This window comes from Mus caroli, chromosome 2 (assembly GCF_900094665.2).
Source record: "Mus caroli chromosome 2, CAROLI_EIJ_v1.1, whole genome shotgun sequence".
NCBI lineage: Eukaryota > Metazoa > Chordata > Mammalia > Rodentia > Muridae > Mus > Mus caroli.
In genome coordinates this window covers 164,943,390-164,966,293 of record NC_034571.1, presented here as the reverse complement: position 1 = coordinate 164,966,293, position 22,904 = coordinate 164,943,390, and the positions used below count along the sequence as shown (strand labels likewise).

The 22,904-nt window shown below is 50.1% G+C and overlaps 1 protein-coding gene across 2 annotated transcripts; it reads right to left on the bottom strand.

Moving 5' to 3' along the window:
- Positions 1-1,581: 1,581 nt before the first annotated feature.
- Rae1 (ribonucleic acid export 1) lies at positions 1,582-17,363 on the bottom strand. 2 transcript variants are annotated; one of them, XM_021183830.2, is made up of 12 exons: positions 17,100-17,363; positions 14,708-14,802; positions 13,732-13,836; positions 12,044-12,136; positions 10,319-10,405; positions 9,167-9,253; positions 8,989-9,060; positions 7,810-7,917; positions 5,270-5,376; positions 5,121-5,196; positions 4,501-4,695; positions 1,582-2,046 (listed from the first exon to the last, which is right to left on the bottom strand). In XM_021183830.2, exons 2-12 carry the CDS (start codon positions 14,795-14,797, stop codon positions 1,960-1,962), a joined length of 1,107 nt encoding a protein of 368 aa, XP_021039489.1. In that variant the 5' UTR covers positions 14,798-14,802; positions 17,100-17,363; the 3' UTR covers positions 1,582-1,959. The 2 variants fall into 2 exon arrangements, with proteins under 2 accessions (XP_021039489.1, XP_029330294.1); XM_029474434.1 differs by having other exon boundaries at positions 1,792-2,046; positions 17,233-17,363.
- Between the last annotated feature and the right edge of the window lie 5,541 nt (positions 17,364-22,904).

Genomic DNA, 22,904 nt, shown 5'->3' with positions numbered 1-22,904 from the left:
TGTGTGTGTATGTGTGCCATACACACAATGATTCTGGGTCCCCTGAACTCTGGTTGGGGAAGACAAGGCCCTTCTCCCACCACACCCATGGGTCTGAGCCCAGGAAGCTCCTATATTCCGCTCCTGTGGCTCGTTACCAACTGCCACACACTCAAGGGCTTGAGCATTTCCACTTACTCCTCTCACCATCATGGAGGCCAAGAGTCTCCGTGAAAGGAGCTGAGACACCTCTGGACAGAGAGCCCTCATTCCCTGACCAGTGAGCTGGCCCATGGGCTCACAGGCTCCAGAACAAAGTTCTCTGGTTTCATGGCTTCTCAGGGACCCTGCTGCTTTCTGATCTGCTTCCCTCCCACTTAGGAGTCCTGGTTCCTAGGGGGCCTCTGGGTTACCCAACTGCTCCTTGTTGGCCATATCCAAGTCCCTTGATGGTGGATACTCTGGAAGTGGGGGAAGGAGAAGCTGTCCTGCCTCCTCGGTACTTTTTACCTGTTGGCTCTTCAGTGTGGTGAAGGCACAGGAGTTGAAAACTAATGGAATCAGGAGGCCAGCTGTTTGACAGAGAGGATCCAGCTGGCTAAATCTGGTCCGTGATGTGATGGTTGGCTTTGACTGTTTGACACGTCTAGAGTCACGTGGAAAGAGCGCCTCAGTGAGGGACTGTCTAGATTAAATTGGTCGGTGAGCACGTCTGTGTGGGGTAATGTTAAATGATGTGAAGACCTGTCTGTGGAGGTGGCGCCATTCCCTAGGCAGGGGATCTTGAGCTGTGAGAGTATGCTTCCAGTGATTACGGATGTGATGTGATGGACTCCCTCGGGCCCCTGCTAGGATTTACTGTAACTTGCAACTGTGAGCTAAAATAACCTTTTTCTTCCCTAAGTTGCTTTTGGCAGAGTGTTTTATCACAGCAACAGGAGATGAAACGGACAGTTCCCACGTTCACCCAGTCCCGTGAGCCATGTCACTCACTCTTGCCAGCTCTTCTGGCTAGGCAGGATCATGGGGGTCCAGCAGCAGCCACCCAGCCTGCCTCTGCCCTCCCCACTCTGGCCTTCCAGGGGCCAAGGCTCAACCCTTTACACGACTACTGTCAAGCCACCATGGGAAGGTTCTCCACGAGGTCACAGGCACAACTCTTCATGGCCGGCACCTGCATCCATTTATGGGCATATATTTAGCCCCAGATAACTTAACACACATAGTTTTGCATGTCAAACACACCTTGGTAGTTGTGTAATGAACCTAGGGGAGACCCACTGTCACCATCTTGTGCCACAGTGCTGATGTGGTGCTTTGACCCATCCCTAGCACATTGAGACAGGGTCTAAACCGAGTTGTCTGCCAGACTCCAACCTCTAGATGAGTAGCTGGGATTCCAAGGGCCCCCCAGGCCAGCCACCTGGGATCCACTGTCTCCAATTTCTGTGGGAGAAATGAGCTGTGGAAGGAAGACCCCCAGTGGCCTCTCTCAGGACATCATACCAGCACCTTCCCTCAACACTGAGGCAGGGGTGGCATGTGGCTCACACAGCTTCTCAGGAGCTGACAAAATGATGAGAAACTTGGAACATAGCATTTTTCTGAGATTGACGGCTATTTCCTGAGGAGTTGGGGAAAGGGATGAAGGGGCAGGCCATCTTCAAAATATTTTATTATAAAACACAACACAGGGCTCACCAACAGTTCCCACCCAACACTGTCAAATACACACTGCTGGACACAGTGCCCTCAAGATCTGACTTCAGTTGAGAATCTCAGTTTCAGGAAAACCGCAGCACGGAGCGGAACGGAGAGACGGCAAGTCGCCAGGATGCTGTGCTGATGCTCAACAAGAACAGTCCCTCCAGGGGTGGACACCCATGTCCAGGGCTGTGGGCCACCGAGAGCCTGAGCCCAAGTTTGGGCAGAGATGAGATGGAGTGGAGATGAAACTCCAACAGTCCCAGCTTCGGGCCACTACTTCTTATTCCTTGGCTTTAGCTCTTCAGCTGCATTACGCAAGAAAATGTAATTTTTCTTTTGGGGATTATAAAACTCATGTCCCTAAAGAAGGAAAAACAAAGAAATGACCTTAGTATTAAAAGCAATAGCCACACACACACCAAGTCCTGCTCTGAGAACTGGAGCCACCTCTGAGGGAGAAGGCAGAGTAAGAATGGAGAGCAGCTAACAGTTCTGTGTTAGTTATCACAGCCTCTACCCTCAGAGGCGCCTGTGGATTCCCTCGATGACTTCACTGCCAAGGCAACTGCTGAGGGTCTCAGGATTAGCATCAGCCCTGACCAGAGGTTTCACAAAGGGCTGAACTCATCCATGCTGCTTCAGGGGAAAGACTTAGTCCACAGAAGGACCAGCTCCCAGGAGAGTAGCGGCTGTGGGCATCAAGAGACACAGCCAGCCTGCCCAGGCTCTGAATGCTGGGCCCCCTCTTCTATTAGGATCCCAGAGTGAGGAGGAACCGCAGCACCATCCCAAGCAGGTGAGGTGAGACGGGAAGGTGTGGCCAGGAGAAGTGACACAGCTGAAGCACACTCTTGCTAATTTTAGTCTCACCCCAGCAGCATTTACAAAGCTCTAGAGTGTGTCAGTGGTCAACAGTAGCTTATCACAGGATGTGAAGTCCAGCTTTAGGGAATGGCTATGTCCAGGCTGCACACTGGAGACAGATGCTCTTGTTCCGAGCAGAGGATTCCTGAGCCCGTTTCTACTTTATCCACACAACACTGTGAGCCCACAAGCTTCAACAAATTACAACTTCAATTGGTTTTTCACTTTTGGTTTTTTGAGACAGGGTCTCACTATGAAGACCAGGCTGGTCTTGAATGCAATAGAGTCCACCTGCCTCTGCTTCCCCAGCGCTGGGATTAAAGGTGTGCTCAGCTATTTGACTTCTGGCTTTGGGCAGCACACAAGAGCATAAGCTAGCTCCTGGGAGGATGCAGGAATTTTTTTTCTCCTAAACATTTCTTGTCTTTGGTGGTGCTGGGGACTGAACCGAGGGCCTTTTCACAATGCCAGGCAAGCACTCGGCTACTGAGCTATACATACAGGCACTTCAAGTTTGAGGGGAGTCCTGCCCAGTCATTCAGGCTTTGTGATCCGCACACCTCAATCTCAGCCAACACTCCCAGAAAAATGCAGGTGTTTACAGCTGTTTATGTGCCTGTGAACTCCATGGGGGAGACCCTACAACTGGAGCTACAGCTACTTAGTTGCCACGAGGGTGCTATTCCAGCTGTAGTGGCTATTCCTGGTTGTCAACTTGGCTATATCTGGAATGAACTACAATTCAGAACTGGAAGACTCACCTGTGATCCTAATCTGGAGGCAGGAGATACAAGTTTCCAACATGGATCTTGAGGCACAGTGGCTATGAATCCCCTCAGACTAAGGCAGGGAGAGCCTCTGGTCATCTGGGACAAAGCAAGTCCCAGATCCAGGGGTGGTGGCACACACCTTTAATCTGGGCCACACCTTTTGCTGGAGACCTACTTAAGGACAATGGAAGTAGGAAGATTTGCTCTCGTCTTCACCTGATTGCCTTGTGGGACTGAGCAACTGCTAGCTCCTTGAACTTCCATTCACAGCTGCTGCTGACCACTGTTTGGTGAGTTGGACTACAGACGTTTAAGTCATCAACAAATTCCCTTACTACACAGAGACTACCCATTAGTTCTGTGACTCTAGAGAACCCTGACTGTATATACAGAAGTTGGTAAAAGGAGTGGGATGGCTGGGAATGAGTAGTGCCACCAGGAGGCAGCAGCTGTGCACCAGGACAGAAACAGCTAAAGAAGCCCAGTCTCCCCTTAACTGTAGGAGAACGACTGGCAAGCAGTGGTGTAAATGGCCTCTGACCGATGCTTTAAGCAGAGATCAAACAGGAGGCTTCCAGACCAGACAGGGAGGAGACTGGGTGCATCTCAGCACTCCGGCCAGGCAACAGTGAGTACGCATGTGCACACAGGAAGGCGAAGCCGAGATGGGGCTGAGCAGGCGGGCATGCATACTCTGCCGATGGCAGTGAAGAAAACAGTGTAGGGAAATGGAGTGAGAAACGTGGGGTAGGAGAGGGCAGCAAAGGTTGAGACGGATGGAGAAGCCATATGGGGAGCAAGGCTGGGTGGGAAAAGGAAGTGAAAACCACAAATGAAGTAGAGCCACTTCCCCAGGACACACTCCCCAGGGAACTTCGAGTTATGACCCCAGGCCCATTCTGCCTGCACTGCCTCCAGTACCTCGGTGGCCCAGACCTCCTCCATCCATGTTCATGTGTTGTGTCCAAGAACAGGGAGGAGCTCATGATGGCTCTCCCTGACATAGCACCCTCCTTCCCCCATGCAAGGTTAAACCCCACACCAAGAGTCAGGTCCCTGCCCACAGGGAGGTGGCAACAGCCTGGCTAAGGGCACGCATGTCCATAGAGAATCAACTCAAACTCAGGTCTTTGGCTCCAGAGTCTGAGAGGGAGACCAGAACTGGCTTGAAAGCACTCACCTTGGACCAGTCGTAGCTGGAAGCATAGGCAAATATGTTTCCATTGTGGTTGAAGCAGCAAGCTGCTATGGGCTGATCTAACTGTTCCGAAGTCTTTAGTTTGGTCCTGGCATCTTTGTCCCAGAAGCTGAACCTACCATCAGAGCCCACAGTGGCAAGGGTACCATGGACAGGATGGAAGGCAATCCCATTCACCTGTGAAGGTGAACATGGACAGTGAGAGGCAGAAACAGGTTCCCACTAAGTCAGGAAAACAAACACCCAGGCACATTTAACTCCCCAGCCATGCTGTCTGAGGTGCAGCAGCTTAGACCTAACCCAAGCTCAGGAGCTCCCCGAGGAACACACATAAGCAGCAACCTCAGGGAAAAGTGTGCATTTCTTTTAGCAGACTAGTTTCCTGACTATCACTGTGTGGAAAGCGTCTATGGACACCCACAGACACGTGGCAACCTCGCACATGAGAAAAGAGCTAGTCAATGAGTTTGTAAACGAGCACTCAAGTGTGCAAACACAGACACAGGCTCTCCTATGACTCCTGGTTCCAGTGCACTTGGAGAGCCAGCTCCAAGTCTGGTTCTGGGGGTTTCTCTTTAGGATGGAGTGCTGCTAGAACGTACTGCATAGATGTCTTGAGGAGCCGAAGTGTTGGTACCGTTAGATCGATGGCATTTGAAGGTGAAGTTATCTTTGGCCCTGAAAAGCAAAGGCGTCTCAGTTTGCTTTCAGAACCAGTTGGAAGGAGCATCCCAGGCCCCGAGTCACTTACGGATTTGGAGGGTTGATGTAGTGAATGGCAACTCTCCCCTCAATGCTGCCCAGAGCAAACCCAGTCGGCTTGTTCTGTTTGTCTTTAAAAATAGCCACACACCGATGCTACGGTTAAAATAAAGGAGGGACCATCAGCAGTTAACATGAACATCAGTGTCACTTTACTTACTCTTAGGCTTTAGAACTAAACCATGACTCAGAAACGAAGGTATTTTTGTTCCCAGCAAGTGCTATTCTCCAACCTTTTACAGCCCCAGACCCCGAGAGTCACGTGTGTACAAACGCAGCTGCCCTGCTCAGCACAGCCCCTTGGATCAGCAGGTACCTTCAGATCAGACACCCAGTGTCTGTCCTGTTTCCCTGGCCTGGAAACGGTATAACAGTTCACAGTGAATGCTGGATAAACTACACATAGCAAAGCCAGTGTGATGGCTTGTGTATGCTTGGCCTGGGACTGGCATTATTTAGAGGCGGGGCCTTGCCTTGTTGGAGTAGGTGTGTCACTGTGGGCATAGGCTTGAATACCCTTCTCCTACCTACCTGGAAGTTAGTCTTCTGTTTGCCTTCAGAACAAGATGTAAACCCTCAGTTCCTCGTGCACCATGCCTGCCTGGATGCTACCATGTTCCTACCTTGATGATAATGAACCTGTAAGCCAGCCCCAATTAAATGTTGTCCTTGTAAGAGTTGCCTTGGTCATGGTGTCTGTTCACCACAGTAAAACCCTAAGACAGTATTCTGGCTATCCTGCATAAGGATCCAACCACTGTGTCTTCCTGCCCCGGCTCACTGCACTTAGTACACCAGACTCCAAGTTCATCCACCGTGCAATGAGAAGCCATTTCATCCTCAGAGCCGCTGGCCTGGCGGTACTGTCAGAACCTTAGGTAGGGAGGCTGGGCCACTTCCGGGGTGCAGGAGGAGCTTTCGCCTCCCTCGGCAACACTTGCTTTGCTCTGTCTTTTGTTCTCATTTGTGTTTCTCGTGTGTTCACACATGTGAACGTGCAGGCATGTGAGCAAATACACAGGAGCCAGAGGAGGGTTCAAGTGTCCCTGCAGTCACCCAGGGACACACCTTCTCCAACCCCCACAGCAGCAAGGCCACAGGAGCGCCCTGAACCAGGCCCACCTTGTCACCTCGGGTACTTCAACTGAGGTCTTTGTTACTATGCATCGCGCGCTCTCAACCAGGAGCCATTCTTTAGAGCCCGCCCACCCTATGTTCTGAGTTTCTGAAAACAATGTGTGAGATGCTGTCTCCGAGCTTTCCTGGGATAAAAAGAAACACTGACTGCCTTCACATACCGGTAGCTGGTCAGGTTGTTACCTTTAGGGATTTTAACTGGGTCATTAGTTTTGCTAACAGTTCTTTATCCTTTTAAAAGGCGACATGTTACCACCTACAGGCCTGTTTCCTGTAGGCTTTTACTGCTGGCTGCTCCTTCCTGTGAGGGCCAGGTCTGGTGTGGTCCTGCTGCGTTAGTGTTTATTTCTTGCCTATGTTTTCTGGTGTTATATGCAAGACAGCACTGCAAGGTCGAATGGCAGGAAGTTTTTCTCTAACTCCAAGACTTGGGACTGGGAGTGGCAGGTAGACAGAGAAAGGAACGGGGAAGCCTGGGGGCGGTAAGTGGGCGAGGTGACTCAAGTGTGACCTCTAGTCTGAAGGGCAAAGGGAGCCTGGCCAGAGATGATGACCAGCAAGGTACTCTGGAGAATTCCTGGTGATGCTGTAGGACTTACACTGAGAGCTATCAGTGACTGGGGACAAAGAACAGAAGAGTGGGAGGTGTGGGAAGAGTGACGCAGAGGGAAAAGAATGGTCTGTCTCCCAGGATCAACTAGACTAAGCACACCTCACTGAAGAAGGGTTAGACAAGGCTTGGTTTTTGATTTTTTTGTTTTTGTTTTTCGAGACAGGGTTTCTCTGTGTAGCCCTGGCTGTCCTGGAACTCACTCTATAGGCCAGGCTGGCCTTGAACTCAGAAATCCGCCTGCCTCTGCCTCCTGAGTGCTGGGATTAAAGGCGTGCGCTTGGTGATGGACTGTGCCAGGTTCCTGCAGAGGCTGCAGGGCAAGCGGGATCACCATGGGACCAGCCTCCAAAGGCCCTGGCCAGCATCTGGCAGGAGAAGCTGTGGCAGGAAGAAGGCATGGACGGTTGAACCTTTGTCCTCTGTTCTAACAGGACTGATCCCATTTGCTGAGATGTGTGCTAGGAGGGGACTTAGATCAGGGAGGCAGGAAGGACTCAGTCCTGTGGCCGGGGTAGGACTGAGCTGGAGAACAGACGCAGTCCACCCAGCTGGGCAGGGAGCACTCAGCAACACTAAGCTACTCGGGGGATGTTTGGGGGACAGGGAAGCCTGGCTCAGTCATGCTTATGTCAAACGATGTTTGCTTCCTTAAATGTACCTCCTCTGAACGTAGCAGCAAGCTTTTTAAGAGGGAGACCGCATACCTGTGCCCCCCACACGAGCACCACCCTGCACATGGCAGGCGCTCAACGTGCGCTTCTCAGAGCTGTGGCACCCACCTGGTGCTTCAGGGGAGACTCTATTCTCCTGAACTCAGAGGGCTGATTCTCCAGCTGATAGACAATCAGGCCCCTCTCTGCAGTGGCTACCACAGCCATCGGGTATATCTAGAGAAGAGAAGGAAGACAGACACTTGAGGTAAAGACAGGGCTTTCACACCAAAGTGATCAGTCAACATTTTAGTCACAAAATTTTAATGTTTTAATTTAGCAATATCGAAGTGTTTGTGAAAGCCTAGAGTAGCCCCGCCTGTAAGCTGAACACCCACATACTTAACATGCTTTATGCTGGTGGTAGGGATTCTTTTCTGCACAGCTTAGTGTGATCTCATCCTGAACCTGGACTCTCGTATTGGTGCATCCTAAGTTCCAGGCTTTTGTTACTATGTACTTTACAGTTTTAACTATAAAGTATGGACATTCAGGAAGTACACGGAGTCACCAGTGAGAATGGATGGCCACCTCCACCCCGGCATATGATGTATCTCAGTCATTTCCTCCTGTCTTGACACCTCCTGTCTCTTTCATTCCTTCCTTTGTTAAGACAGGATCTTACTGTGTGGCTCTTGCAAGCCTGGAATTCCTACTGTAGACCAGGCTAGCTTAGAACTCACAGAGACTGTCCTTGCCTCTACCTTACGACCTGGGGCTACAGGATGGGCAGTCATGCTTGGTCAGGTATGTTCCAACATGCAGTGAGTGTCAGCCCCTACCATGCACTTTTCTCAAGGTGGATCTCCTCACTGTGGAATTACTAGGGCAGTTGCTACAAACCCTTAAGACTCAATCAAGACACTGAGAAAGCACTTCAGTTTCCAAGCCACTCAGAGGAGGTCCCAGAGATCAGGGACAGGGACACCCACACCCACATGATCTCTCCGGTCGACATTCCTGTACCATTACACCATGCTGTCTCCCCATGAGGAACTATTGACAAGTGGCTAACACACATGCTCAAGCAATAGCCAACAGTCCAGCAGTTTCATCTCCAGACCCAAAGACAACAAAGGAAAACGCCCAAAACTTAACACTCGGTCGACACTCTTAGGACATGCAGTCCCAAATGTCACGTATGAACCGAGTCTGTTCAAGTTGAAGGATTTAGATTACCTACAAACTGCAAGGTACCACATAGAGCCATGTTTACTTGGCTGTTGAAAAGGAAGTGAGATTCCTTACCACATCTGCACAGTAACAGCGTTCAGGGAGTTGCAAGACCATCATAGGATTTGAGGACCGTGTATCCCAAAACTGAAAGCAAAGTGGAGTAGCAGTGAGAGACGGCTGAGGGCTGAAGCCTGCGTGGACCCAGCAATCCCATCTTCAAGAGTGCACAACCCCTCAAGTACATGCATACCTTCAGAGTCTTATCCCAGCTCCCGGTCATCACACAGCTGTAGTTTGGGGCTTTGATCCAATGTATGGTCTTAACAGGAGCATCATGCTTTCCACAAGACAAAAATCAGGGGGACAGTTCAACAATTAGCACAACAGCTCTAGTTCTGGAAATCCTAAGGAACTGACTTATTCAGACACTGGGTTACATTCAACACTAACAAAACCAAAGGGCATTGTTGTTCTCCCATGACCCCAGGGCATAGCCCAAGGACTTGCCCCATGTGCTGCTCTGATCTAGGTTCACCCTCACTAATCAGTGGTGATGACCGGGTCATCCCCAGGGAAGGAACCATAGGGAAGAGCGGAGGGAAAGCTCATTTGTCTCTAGGGTGCATCCATCAGAGACTGAAACCGCCTCAGGAGCCTTCCCCACCCCTCACCTAAGGTGGCCTCTGTGACACTTACACCCACTACTCTCAGTGGTCTTCACACTGAGACCCAACTTTCTGCCTCTCTGGTGATGTGGTGGTTTGAATGAAAATGGCCTCGGTAGGCTCACAGGGAGTGGGTGTGGCTTTGCTGGAGGAAGTGTGTCACTGGGGGTGGGGTGGGAGTGGGGTTCAGGTTTCAAATGCTCAAGCCAGGCACTTTCTCTTCTTGCTGTCTGTGGATCCAGATATAGACCTCTCCAGCACCACGTCTGCCTGTATGCTGCCATGCTTCCTGCCATAAGAACGATGCACTAACCCTCTGAAGGGTAAGCCTGCTCCAATGAAATGTCTTCCTTTATAGAGTTTCCACGGTCACAGTATCTTTCACAACAGAACACTAACTAAGACAAGTGATAAATGCTCTATGGATATGTGGTGTCCTAACCCCATGGTGTCTGCACATGGCAGACACTCGACCAACACTTGCTGAATGATAAGTGAACACGTGTAATTGACAGAGGCAGATCACACACAGGTGCTTGAAGTATCAAGAACTATGTCCCCTTGTGTACAGATCTCAATGTCACCGCTCCCATCACTACCTATGTGTACATGGGAGATTTGTAGCAAAGTGCTCTGAGAAATTCCAGCACAAAGGTGGGAGCTTACAAACCACGCTATGAACACTCTGAAAAGTCTTTCTAGGCTGTCTAGTAAGCCCACCCACAGAGGCTTCTCACCTGTGCTATCTGAATGGCCTGGTTGCTGTTCAGGTCCCACATCTTGGCTGTCTTGTCACACGATGCTGTGAATACTTTGCTCCCATCCTAAAATAAGAGACCGTCTGCTGAGCAAAAGTAAGTCTCCACACCCGAGAGTTGGGCTAAGCATCTCCTCTGCATTGTGGTGTCCTACTATTTAAGGGCCAGCACACTGCAAACTAGCCTCCCAGGCAGCACACACTTACAGCTGGGAGTGACCACGCAGAGCTCACAGAGAAACAGGCTCTCAAGGGGTAGTGGTAGTGCATGATTAATCCCAGCACTTAGAAGGCAGGGAAGGATGGATCTCTCTGAATTGAGGCCAGCCTGCTCTACAGAGTGACCAGGACAACATGGACAACCAGGGTTACAGAGGAATCCTGTGTTAAAAAAACAAAAGCCAAACAAAAACCAACCAACCAACCAAACAAACAAAAAAACAACCAAACAAAAAAGGAACAGATTCTCTAAGAATTTGAGTGGCTTTGAAAGCCAGCAAATGAAAATCAAATGCGCTGGCGAGACACTCAGCGGGTACTAGTCACTGCCAAGCCTGCCTGCCTGATCACATGACCCTCACCTGTAACATTTCAGGGCACTGTAACCAAGAATTATCTAGCTTGGCCTCTATAGCTCACAGTTTTCTAAGCCCCAAGTCTGAAAAGTTCCACATCCTTCAGAAACAACACAAAAAAACATACATGGGGGGTGGAGAGGGGGAGATACAACACCTATAAAAATAAAACTAAGAACCTGTGGTCACTTTATATTTAAATCATAACATACATTACTTAAAAAACAAAACAAGTTGGGTGGTGGTTTTGCAGCAGTTGAATCTCAGAGTTCAAGGCCATTCTAGCCTACAAACAAACAAAAGGTCCAGTCTCAAAAACAAAACAAAACGGTCTTAGAAAGCCAGGGTGGCCACTCCTGTCACAGAGCTCTTATCTAGAGCACAGGTCCAGAAAGGAAAAAGCCCTCCACTAAGCCACAAGAGGGAAAGGGAAGAAAACAAATCTTACATGAACAACTGGAAGTGCAGACTCATAATCCATGTTCTCTTTCTTTCTTTCTTTCTTTCTTTCTTTCTTTCTTTCTTTCTTTCGTTTTTGGTTTTTGAGACAGGGTTTCTCTGTGTAGCCCTGGCTGTCCTGGAACTCACTCTGTAGACCAGGCTGGCCTCGATCTCAGAAATCCTCCTGCCTCTGCCTCCCATTAAAGGCATGCGCCACCCCTGCCCAGCCCAGGGTTCATATCCTTAATCCAAAATCCCAGGCTCCACAGTGCTACCACAAGCAACTGCTTTTGGTAACTAAGACACGTCCGGCCCCAGCCTTTTGTCACAGAAGACCAACTCTCGGCTGAGATATTAGGAGCTCACGAAGTTGAGAGCCATAGAATTCTGTGATGTCTGTCCCACCCGGGCTGCACTATGAGACCCTGTGGTGCTCTGAGTGAGAATGCCCCATGGGCTCTTACGTTTGAGGTTTCCCAATGGCTTCCTACCTGCAAATCAGGATGTGAGCTCTCAGCTGTTCCTGTGGCCATGACTTTGCCCTGCCACCATGGGCCCTAATCCTCTGAAACCATAAGCTCAATGAACTCTTTCTTTTGAAAGTAACCTTAGTGTTTTGCCATAGCAACAATTTTTTGTTTGTCTGTAAGCAATACAAATCCTATCTTAAAAGAGGAAACAAGACATACATCACTCCAGCAGACGTCAAGCACTGGCCCCGTGTGCATCTGCTGGGCCTTTGGAATGGTTTGCCCACTGTCTTGCACTTCCCAGCAGCGAACCTGTAAGAACAGGACAGGTTAATGAGATCAGGGCGTTTCCCAGTCTCTAGTGTGCACATGCACAGTACAGTTTACTTCAGACTTCTTGCATAAATCTGATTATCTACTTCAAGAGCAAACTAAGCAACAAGTACAAGCAAGCAGATAAAACCTACAAACGGGATCACTCACACCTATACTGCAGCCAAGCTGCTCACTCAGCAGTCACTCAGGCCTCAAGAGGAAATCCACCTCTCTCCTGGAATGCATCCCCTGTCACCTGCCCGTTAAAGTAATGAATTTTGCAGATTTTGTAACTATAACAAGAAAATAAATTCCACCAGGGAGAACTAGTTAAGTTCCGGATGCATCCAGTCTTCCTTCAATGCACACACATCTTACAGCCAACAAACCAGAGACAGCACTGGAACTCCTGGCCAGCTTCTGCTGCGGCTCCCTCCCCCACAGGCCCACCCTGTCCAGCTCTGACCGTGCTTCTAAGCTGGCTTATGTATTTTTCTGAGACAGGGTCTCCCATAGGCCAGGCTGGCGAGGATGACCCTGAATGTGCGCCTCCTGCTTCATTTTCCAGGGGGTGGACAACAGGTATGTGGCACCAAACCTAGGTTTCACTCAACACCAAGGAGCAAGTCAAGTGAGGAGAGACCAGGCCTGCTCCTTCCTCACATGCTTCCTCCTCACCTGGCCTGCATGCTCGCTTTGCAGGTCAGGTGAGAATCAGGGTCTGTCTGTGTAGCCGAGTCTGGTCCTGTACAGCAGGACCAGGCAGAAGCTAACTATGGACCTTAAGCCTGGGCTGTCTGTGGTACTGGGGATGGGACCCAGGTGAGTGCTCTGCTCTGGAGCTGTAACCCTGGACTTGGGGGCACCAAGATTAGTTGGCAGATCTGCGCCCTAGTGTCATAGACAGGCATGTGAAGCCACTGTCCCAAAGCATGGACATGAGCAGTCTCGCTCTGAGGATGTGAAGGGCAGCATCAGGTGCTTTCCCCAAATCCTACATGCAGAGTCAGCAGAACGAAGGGTAAATGGAAAAACTTCTGAGGAGCTGCTCCAACTAGCCTTCCTACTTAGACTGGAAGGCTCTGGCTTGTCCCTCACACTATGACCCATCACAGATGCTTATTCTAATCTCATGGGAATGAGTGTAGCATACATTCCAATCACAAAAGCAGCAGAATGGTCTAGAGCTGCTGGGCTGTGTGGAGCCTCCTGACTGACATCCGTGCCCATGCTAGACTTTACAAACTCCCCTTTCTGCAGTCAGTGAGTGTACTGTTCAGGGGCTGATGAACAGTCTGCGAAGAATCTGCCCCATTAGCTAAAATCTAACAAATTCAAGTTTCATCTGAGGAACAGTTCCTGGGTGCCAAGCAAAGTTCTTAACAAGCAGCATAAGTGCAGGTGAGTCGGGTACAAGGAACCTGTGGGCAGTGCCCGGTTATGGTGCTGCCATTCAGAAGGATGCAGTTTCTACACTGTGTCTTTGAAAGGACCACGCACTACATAAGCCTCGGCCTCAGTTCACCCAGAGAGAATGGAGCTGAAGGGCAGGCTAGCCTCGCCAACATGGCAGTTGCCTGAGAAGCACTTACATCATTAGCCCATGATCCTGCAATAAGGAAGTTGCCTGGTAAGGTTGGTGGGCTGAAAGACAGACAACCGATGCTGTCATCAGGAGAAGATGTTACTTCAATATCCTGGGGAGGGAAGGTCAGGGTTAAATGCACTCATCAATACCATAAGGTATCCCTCTCTCTTTTTTTAAATTTTTATTTTTTTATTTATTTTGGTTTTTCGAGACAGGGTTTCTCTGTATAGCCCTGGCTGTCCTGGAACTCACTCTGTAGACCAGGCTGGCCTCAAACTCAGAAATCCGCCTGCCTCTGCCTCCCGAGTGCTGGGATTAAAGGTGTACGCCATCACCGTCCAGCGGTACCTCTCTTTCTATCCAGAACCTCGAGCTCATCTCTGTTTGCCTTGAGACCTAACTGGATCTTACCTTTCCTTACTCTGATCAAACACAGAGCAGGACGCAGGTCAAGGAAAATACTAGAGCTGCAGGCTTCACCGTGTGCTAAAGGAAAGGCACCAAGGCAGCATCTGCACAGGCGGCGCCCACCTGCTCCACGGGTCTGGCCACGCTGCCCTATGCCCACCCACCTGCTCCAGGGTCTGGCCACGCTGCCCTATACCCACCCACCTGCTCCAGGGTCTGGCCACGCTGCCCTATGCCCACCCACCTGCTCCACGGGTCTGGCCATGCTGTCCTATGCCCACCCCGGTCCTAGCTGTCCTGCGGTACAGACAGACAACAGGACACTCTCCAGGGTTGTTGTGAGAGCCACACCACATTATGCAGCAAGCTGGCCCTGGGAAGCTCTGGCTCTCTCAGGTGCTTGGCAGTTGTAATGAGGGGACATGTGAGGGCAGGACACCAGCTCTGCTAGGACGAGCTTCGTGTGCCGGGGCTCCTCAGCTTCATCTCGTGAGAGAGACCCCCACCCGATTCTCTCCACCCAACATGAGGCTCCCTGGCTGTCAGCATGCCTGTGGGGGTCCAGGTGATACCTTCATTGGGTTGTGGTTATCTGTGGTTGTGCTCCCAAACATGCTGGTCCCACCAGTCCCAAATCCAGAAGTGGATCCAAACAGACTCATGTTGGCTGGAAAACACAAAGTGGAAACCATTAAGGACGGGCCCCTCTTAGGTACAAAGTACACAGTAGAAATTAGCACTGTGGTGCTAAGCCAGCCTTGCTCTTTAGAAGAGATTTAAGTATGCCACAAGCAGAATGCCTAATAAGAGGAGCCATTCTCAGAGGCAGGCAGATTTCTGAGTTCAAGGCCAGCCTGGTCTACAAAGTGAGTTCTAGGACAGCCAGGGCTATACAGAGAAACCCTGTCTCCGGGGGAAGAAAAAAAGCCATTCTGCCCAGCATAGTATAATCAGAACACTTAGGCAAAGGCAGGTAGATCTGAGGATGAGGACAGCCTGGTCTACATACTGAATTCCAGGCCAGACAGAGCTACACAGAGCCTGTCTCTGTGTCTCTGTCACACACACACAGAGACAGAGCATTTTTAGCCTCTGGAAGCTATGAAGGAAGACTTTCCTACATCCACATCCACTTTTCTCTATAGGGAGGATGCCCTTGCTAGCACTAGGGCACCAACACAGACATATTACAGTGTTTCAGTCAGCAGCTGGGAAAGAGGCATCACTCTCCAGGGTCAGAACTGCACGCTAGGCACCCAGCAGTGGGCAGAAGGGCCTCCTGTGCCCAGGGTCCCTCTTCCTCTCTATTTTAGGAGTCCTAAATACTACATGAAGTTACCTAGAAAGAACAACCAGTTCCGGCAGGTGTTCCACAATTTCTCAGGGCTTTAAGAAAAGCAGTTCATGCCAGGCAGTGGTGGCGCATGCCTTTAAATCCCAGCATTTGTGAGACAGAGGCAGGCGGGGATCTCTGAGAGTTGAGGCCAGCCTTGTCTACAGAGTGAGTTTCAAGATAGCCAGGGCTACTCAGAGACCCTGTCTCAAAACACCAAAAAAGAAAAGAACAATCCAAAGCAATCTACTTTGGCCCACTGAGTACTGAAGGTCTGGTGTGACGGTGTAGACTTGGAGCCATCGAGAGTCAGCACTGCTTTCTTGAGCATGGCAGTCTACCGGGCCCTCCCGTCCCTCGCCATGCCTCATCTTCCGGCTGTCCTGAAACAACAGTGCACATTCTCCAGGCTCCTCTGTGGCTGGTGAGTTGGCTCAGGTAGTAAAAGACACCTGGTGTGCAAGCCTGGAAGCCCGAGTTCGACCCTCAGAACCAACAGAAAGGCAGGCGAGAACTCAAAAGTTGTCCTCTGCCCAGATGTGGACTGTGACACGCACACATGGCCATACACACAACAGGCAGAGAAAGTTTAGGGTTAGTCAGGTGGGCTGGCACAGGTGACCTCGGCACTTGGGAGGTCGGGTCAGGAGGAGCAGGCCATCCCTGACTGGACAGAAGTCTGACGACAGCCTGGTCTACAAAAGAGCCCATTTAAAGAAAAGGATTTGCACGGTCTAGCACTGAATGTAATAGACAACTGTGTCGTTGCCAAGGGAACCATCTGTGCACTGTGACTCCAGACTCCCATATGCTTTTGCCACATTTCAAGCTGTTACTAAAAAGCAAATTCTTAAAACCCAGACTTCCACCAAGTCAGCCACCTCTCCAAAAGCGAGGCTAAGGCCCGTGCAATCCAGTGCCTAATGAGGGTCGCTTCCTTAAAATAACACGGAGAGGGGAAACTGCAAGGAACTCTGGGAGCGCACTTGACTCCTGCTGCCTTCCAGACAGCCACGATGTGTCAGAGCCACCGTAAGGCGCACATTCATGTCTCAGAGAACGGCTCGGGAGACAACTCTCGGGGCTGATGACTACAAGCCTGTCTGTACAGGGTGAGGGATGCACAGACACGCAGGTCTCCTGCCGGGATGAGCCAGGAAGGACAGGGCTGTGTTTCTCGGGAGCGTGAGTTAGTCTTGATTTTTCCCCACCGGAAAAACTAACTCCTCCATCCTGGAGTTAGGAAACGAAACGACCCCCAGTGTGTGCTCGGATTCGCACGCTCCTCTACGGTGTAATTTACTTGAGGACTTGTTCTAGTTTCAGATCACCGTGCGCACGGGAGAAGAGCAAGGGCGTACCGGGGGCCCTGCAGCGGGGGTGAAGAGGCGGCCGGACCTCTGGCAGGCAGCGCAGCCATCTCTCCAGCTCCCGTAGCTCTCAGGGGCCTTTCTCCCGGCTGACTCGGTTAGCTCGGGCTGGTCCCAAGCGCCCGACCACGCCCGCCGGCTCGGCCGCGCCCCTCCCGTCCGCGCACGCCGCGGTCGCCCCCGCCACCCTCAGTGTGTCCCCCACCGTCCCCTCACCCCCGTGGCCTGGGCGGTGTGCGCACGCGGAGAGGCCCGGCCTACCTAGCGGAGCGCACGGGGTCCGGCTGCAGAGAGGGGCTCGGTCTCCCCACGCGGGCCCGGGCTTTCCGGAGGGAGCGCGGCGCGCGGCGGCCGCCTGAGGATCACGCACGCGGCGGGGCCCGAAGCCACGGACCTGCTCTGGCGCGGGGCGGAGGGGGCGCAGCCGGGAGACCCCAGACCTCCGAGTCGCTCGCCTCAAGCCGGTGGAAACTGCCCCGTTACCACAGGAGCACCGCGCACGCGCCACGAGCCACTTCCGGGACTGCCCGGAAAGCGTCAGGGCACGGCGTTCCGCCCCTCTCGAGACGGGCGCACATGCGCAGAAGCCCTGCTGAGGGCGAGAGGAAGTGTTTATGCCAGCAGTTGTGCGTTGGTGGAAAGTCGGCCGGCGCAGTTGCCAGGCAACTAGTTGATAGAGGGCGTTGTTTTCGCGTGTGTATCCTTATGAGAGAGGGCGTTGTTTTCGCGTGTGTATCGTTATATCGATTGTTGTTTAAACGTCTAAAGATGATCGTGGAGCCGAAGAGATGGCTCAGCGGCCAAGAGCAGTGGCTTCTTGGAGAAGACCCAGATTCTATTCCCAACACCTAGTGGACTGCTCACAGGTCCAAGAGAAACACCACCAGTTCTTGGAGAACGGACGCCCTCTTCTGGTCTCTGTGGTCATTGCACGCAGTGGTGCTTAACCGTCTTCAGGCAACTTACTCATATACATTAAAAAAAAAAAAAAAAAAAAGAGTTCCCCAGCTCAGATCTAGCGCTGTCCTCTGAGAGTCTGCCTTCTTGGAACATCCCGACCGTATGATAAGGGGAATGGTTCCTACTCCCTGAGATGTTTAGGATTTATTTCCGTGCATGGATGTTGTCCCTGTGTGTATGTATATGCACCACATGTTTGGGGAGGCATGAAAACTGTGTAGGAGCTCCTGGAACAGGAGTTACAGATAGTCGGACCATCATGTGGGTGCTGGGAACCGAACCAAGGCTCTCTTCAAGAGCAACAAGTACACTTAATTACTGAGCCCCGTGTACTAATAGGTCAGTATTAAGCTGGTTTGAAACACAAAAGTCCTGCTCTATGAAACATTCCACATAGAGTGTTTAAGGTGTCAGATAAAATGACAACATAGTTAGCTAGATTCCAGAATGAGGGTTCCAATGAACCAATCAGGGAAAGCGGTTTTAGAGAGAGAAAGGACAAGTGCCAATGAGGAAGAACAAAATGTAATAGGTCGCTACAAAATTAGTTTCCTTGTTGGGCAACTTGGCAGGCCTTCCAATCCCTGCACGCAGGAGGTAGAGGCAGAGGTGGGGGAATCTCTGTGAGTTCTAGGCCAATCAGAACTACACAGTAAGGCTCTGTCTTCAAAACAATTTTTAAAAATGTAAGGCAGGAGCAGGGTTACAGAACAATGGAATAAAAACTGGCCGCTGGTTACCTGTTTTATTTAAGGGACCTCAGTACAACACAGAGGAAAGAGGCCTGCCTAGGACACTTGGTGATCATCTACTTACTCTCACCGCCCTGAAAAGTCAAATAACAAGGTTTAGTTAGCTTACGTAGGGTTTGGTTTGTAGTCGTGTTTTTTCCTGTTGGGGTGCAGGGGAAGAATTGGGTCCAGAGTAGAGGGGTCCTTTAGTTTGGTTTCACAGGAAATTGTTACTACGACTTTCCCAGGACCCGCCCAGACTGATTCCTCTGTCTCCCCAGCCTTGTGATCCCTGTCTAAAGAATTCACTAACTAGCCAGCACAGCACACCCTCAGTGAGGGCAGCTGACAGTGACCAAAGGGGCTTGACACTAACGGCCACAACCATCAAGCAACAAACAGCACAGTTCCCTTTAGGGCCATGGCCCTTGCAGTACTGCGTTATAGTCCTGCGGGGTGTGCTGGATAGTTTTATGCCAACTTGACACAAGCTAAAGTCATCTGAGAAGAGGGAACCTCAAGTAAGAAAATGCTTCCACAAGATTAGACTGTGGGCAAGACAGTAAAGCAATTTCTTAATTAGTGATCAGTGGTGGAGGGCCCAACCCATGGTGGGTGGTGCCATCCCTGGGCTACTGGTCCTGGGTTCTATAAGAAAGCAGGCTGAGCAAGCCACAGGAAGCAAGCCAGTAAGCAGCATCCCACCACGGCCTCTGCATCAGCTCCTGCTCCAGGTTCCTGCCCTGACTTCCTTTGCTAATGACCTGTGATGTAGAAGCCTAAGCAGAATAAACCCTTTCCTCCCCAGCGTGCTTTGCTTATGGTGTTAGTCAGCAGTAGAAACTGTAACTGAGACAGGTGGTGTTGCAGCCTATGCAGCCAGCTTCAGATGGTTATCAACCTCGAAGGCCACTGGGAGATCATGTTGGGCAGAAAGGTCATCTTCCCCAGCTTTAGCATTCTTTACCATCCATCCCCTCCATCCCCTTGTTTCACAGACTGCGGACTATGAACCGTGGGGTCCTGCCCCAGTGTCCTCAAAGCCTGCTAGTTACTGAGAAAATACCGAGCACGTGAGACTGCTTATGTGTCCTGGGTCCTCATGACCTTCTCTCAAAGAGCTTTAGATTTGGGATGTGAAATGTAGACCCGATAGGTCTGGGGCAGGCTTGAGCACCCACATTTCTACCACCTTCTCAGCTAGGGTTCTTGGACCAAAGACCCCACCAAAAAATTCCAGCAAGGCTGTTAAAGTCAGAGAGCTTTTAAAAAACCTTCATGCCTAGGCTGCACTCAAAAGACTCAAATTTAGTAGGTCTCGGGCAGAACTCAGGAAATTATTCTTTCCTACCTTCCCAGAGAGTTCTGAGATACAGCCAGGAATCCCTTCAGTTCAGGAGATATAAGGGCCTGGCTGCTGCTGCCTGTCACATCAGTACACCAATGGCAGTGGCTTACCCAAACACAGCAGCGCCCATTCTGGGACCCTCTCTAAACTCTATTATGCAGATGTAGACTTCCCGTGAGTACTCCTACTTCATCCTCACAACAGTCCTTTAGGGTCTTCCCTATTGCTATTGCCATCCTTGTCATGGCTGTGAGCTGGAAACCAGATTATAACATGTCCCCCTCCACAGAGGCAGCAAGTGAAGGTAACCCCAAAGCCTGGACAACACGAGAGGCAGTGTTGTCTCTTCCCTGTGCCTAAACCCCAAAGGGAGATCAATCATCTATGCACTCAGTATGGGTAAAAACTCACATAAGAGTCAAAATACTGAAAATTTGGCTGTGAATATCACATTACCCTTATTGGTGAAAACTCAGGATGCATTGCAGTTTATAATTCTCTTCCAACTTACTGGGTATGCTTATAACTTTTGTTCTAGCCGGGGATGGTGGCGCATGCCTTTAATCCCAGCACTCGGAAGGCAGAGGCAGGTGGATTTCTGAGTTCAAGGCCAACCTGGTCTACAAAGTGAGTTCCAGGACAGCCAGGGCTACACAGAGAAACCCTGTCTCGAAAAACCAAAACCAAACCAAACCAAAACTTTTGTTCTAGTTAATTTTTCAACTTAAACAATATTTAATTTTGACATTTTATTTACTGTTTTAATTTCATGTATGAGTATCTGCATGTACACCTGCATCCAACTCCATTATAGATGATTGTGAGCCACCATGTGGTTGCTGGGATTTGAACTCAGGACTTCTGGAAGAGCAGTCACTGCTTTTAACCATTGAACTATCTCTCCAGCCCCCTAACTTTGACACTTTTATTGGAAATTTCTCATAGGCTGACTTAAGGTTTGCAAGCAGTTTGGAGGCCAAGGGTGGAGACTTGGGATTGGGCACCTGGAGCCAGTTAGCTCAGGAGGCCTGAGAAGTGCTCACCAGAGGTTTCCCAGCCTCCCACATTTTCCTTTTAGGAGTCTTGCGCTTTCCCAAAATGACTTGGAAATAATTTTAAGGAAATTACTACTCAAAAGAATGTAAGGATTTGAGTGCCCAGCAAGCTTTCGCCAGCAGAGGGCAGCCTTGACTTGTCTTAGGTAGCTGTAATTGTGGGGTGTGCGTGGGGGCGGGGAGGGCAGCCCACTTGCTGACAAAGTCAGTGTTGCTCCACACCACCTTCTGCAGACACCCCAGCGTTTCTGTTGATGTGCACTTGTGGCACAGTTTTCAGAGTGTCTGATCTCTCCAGCAGCACCCAACAGATCCCTGCCTCACTAACAGTCAACCAGGAGGCCTGAAAGAAGCCCAGAGGGACGGCCAAGAGGATTTGCTCTGTTTGGAGGATATGCACTGTTTGTCTCCTCGCATGAAATCATGACTCCTGAAGTCACTTAGCATCACCAGTAACGACAGTTCAGCTCCCAGAAAGTGGGCTGTTACGTGCAGCTTTTGTTCTCCTTTTAAATGAGGGTCATTGTGAGCCCTTAAGGAAAAACCCAGACTCTCTGAACATCTTTTGTGGTCCTCGTTCCTCCCCACTCTAACTATAAACAGATTCCAGGCCTGTCTTCTTGCACATGGGTCAGGGTACCTTGAGGGCATGTCTGTTGCCAGCTGCCATTGGGAAGAGCTGTGGTGCAGTAACGCTTTCTGAAAGCAGGTTTTGTGAGCTTGAGCTCTAGATGGCTCCCAAACTGTCTGCACCAGTCTCTCATGTGCATCCAATAGAGGTGGGCAGCGGAGCCAACTCCTCAGTGTGGCAGATCTGCTATTTCCCAAATAATGGGAAATTATTTAAAGAAAATTTCCAGTCATAAATTTTAGATAATTTAATTAGATGACTGAATTTGCAAGCCATTTTGAAGTTTATTTCCAAATTTTCATGACCACTGTAGACTTGTGTTTCCCTCCCATTTTTTGACAAAATAGCCTAACCCATATGTTCTTTGGGTTAAATATATTTCCAACTTGATATTTTCCTTTCTAGCTTGTCAAAATTCAGTGACATTATTGCATATTGGTACTGGGTATAAATTTAAAGAAAAAAATTTTAATTTACAGAAAATTAAAATTTTCTGTAAATTAAAATTTTGTATGTCTCACAAGGAAATCAAGTCAACAGCATATTAAAATGTTCTCATAATCAGCCACCAAACGCAGACACTATTGCATATGCCAGCAAGATTTTGCTGAAAGGACCCTGATATAGCTGTCTCTTGTGAGACTATGCCAGTGCCTGGCAAACACAGAAGTGGATGCTCACAGTCAGCTATTGGATGGAACACAGGGCCCCCAATGAAGAAGCTAGAAAAAGCAACCAAGGAGCTGTGTCTCTAGCTGCATATATAGCAGAAGATGGCTTCGTCGGCCATCAGTGGGAAGAGAGGCCCCTTGGTCTTACAAACTTTATATGCCCCTGGCAGTGTGCACGCAGGCTGCATGGGAAGCACATTCTATGTCCCCGGTACTACTTATTAGTTTGTGGGCATGGAACAGTTAGTCATTAAACCTCCCCGCACCCCACCCCCTCATGCACAAAGTGGGATGGAGAATAACGTACTTAACTTACAGGATGAGGCAAGTCAGCATTTGTCTAGATGGATACCTTCCATGTGATTCGCAATGGGTCTCTGTGTACTGGCTCTGTGTGTGCTGGGTCTACATGTACCTGGTCTGTGTGTACTGGTCTGTGCATACTGGGTCTTTTTTTGATTGTCACATTGCCTCATTTAATTTTACTATAAGCTTTTGGGTAGGGCTAGTGTCATGGCTCTGAGGCCTGTGCGGAGTCACACAGGATTCAGCTGGGTCTACATGTACCTAGTCTACGTGTACGTGTACTGGGTCTGTGTGTACTGGGTCTACGTATACTAGGTCTGTGTGTACTGGGTCTGTGTATACTAGGTCTGTGTGTACTGGGTCT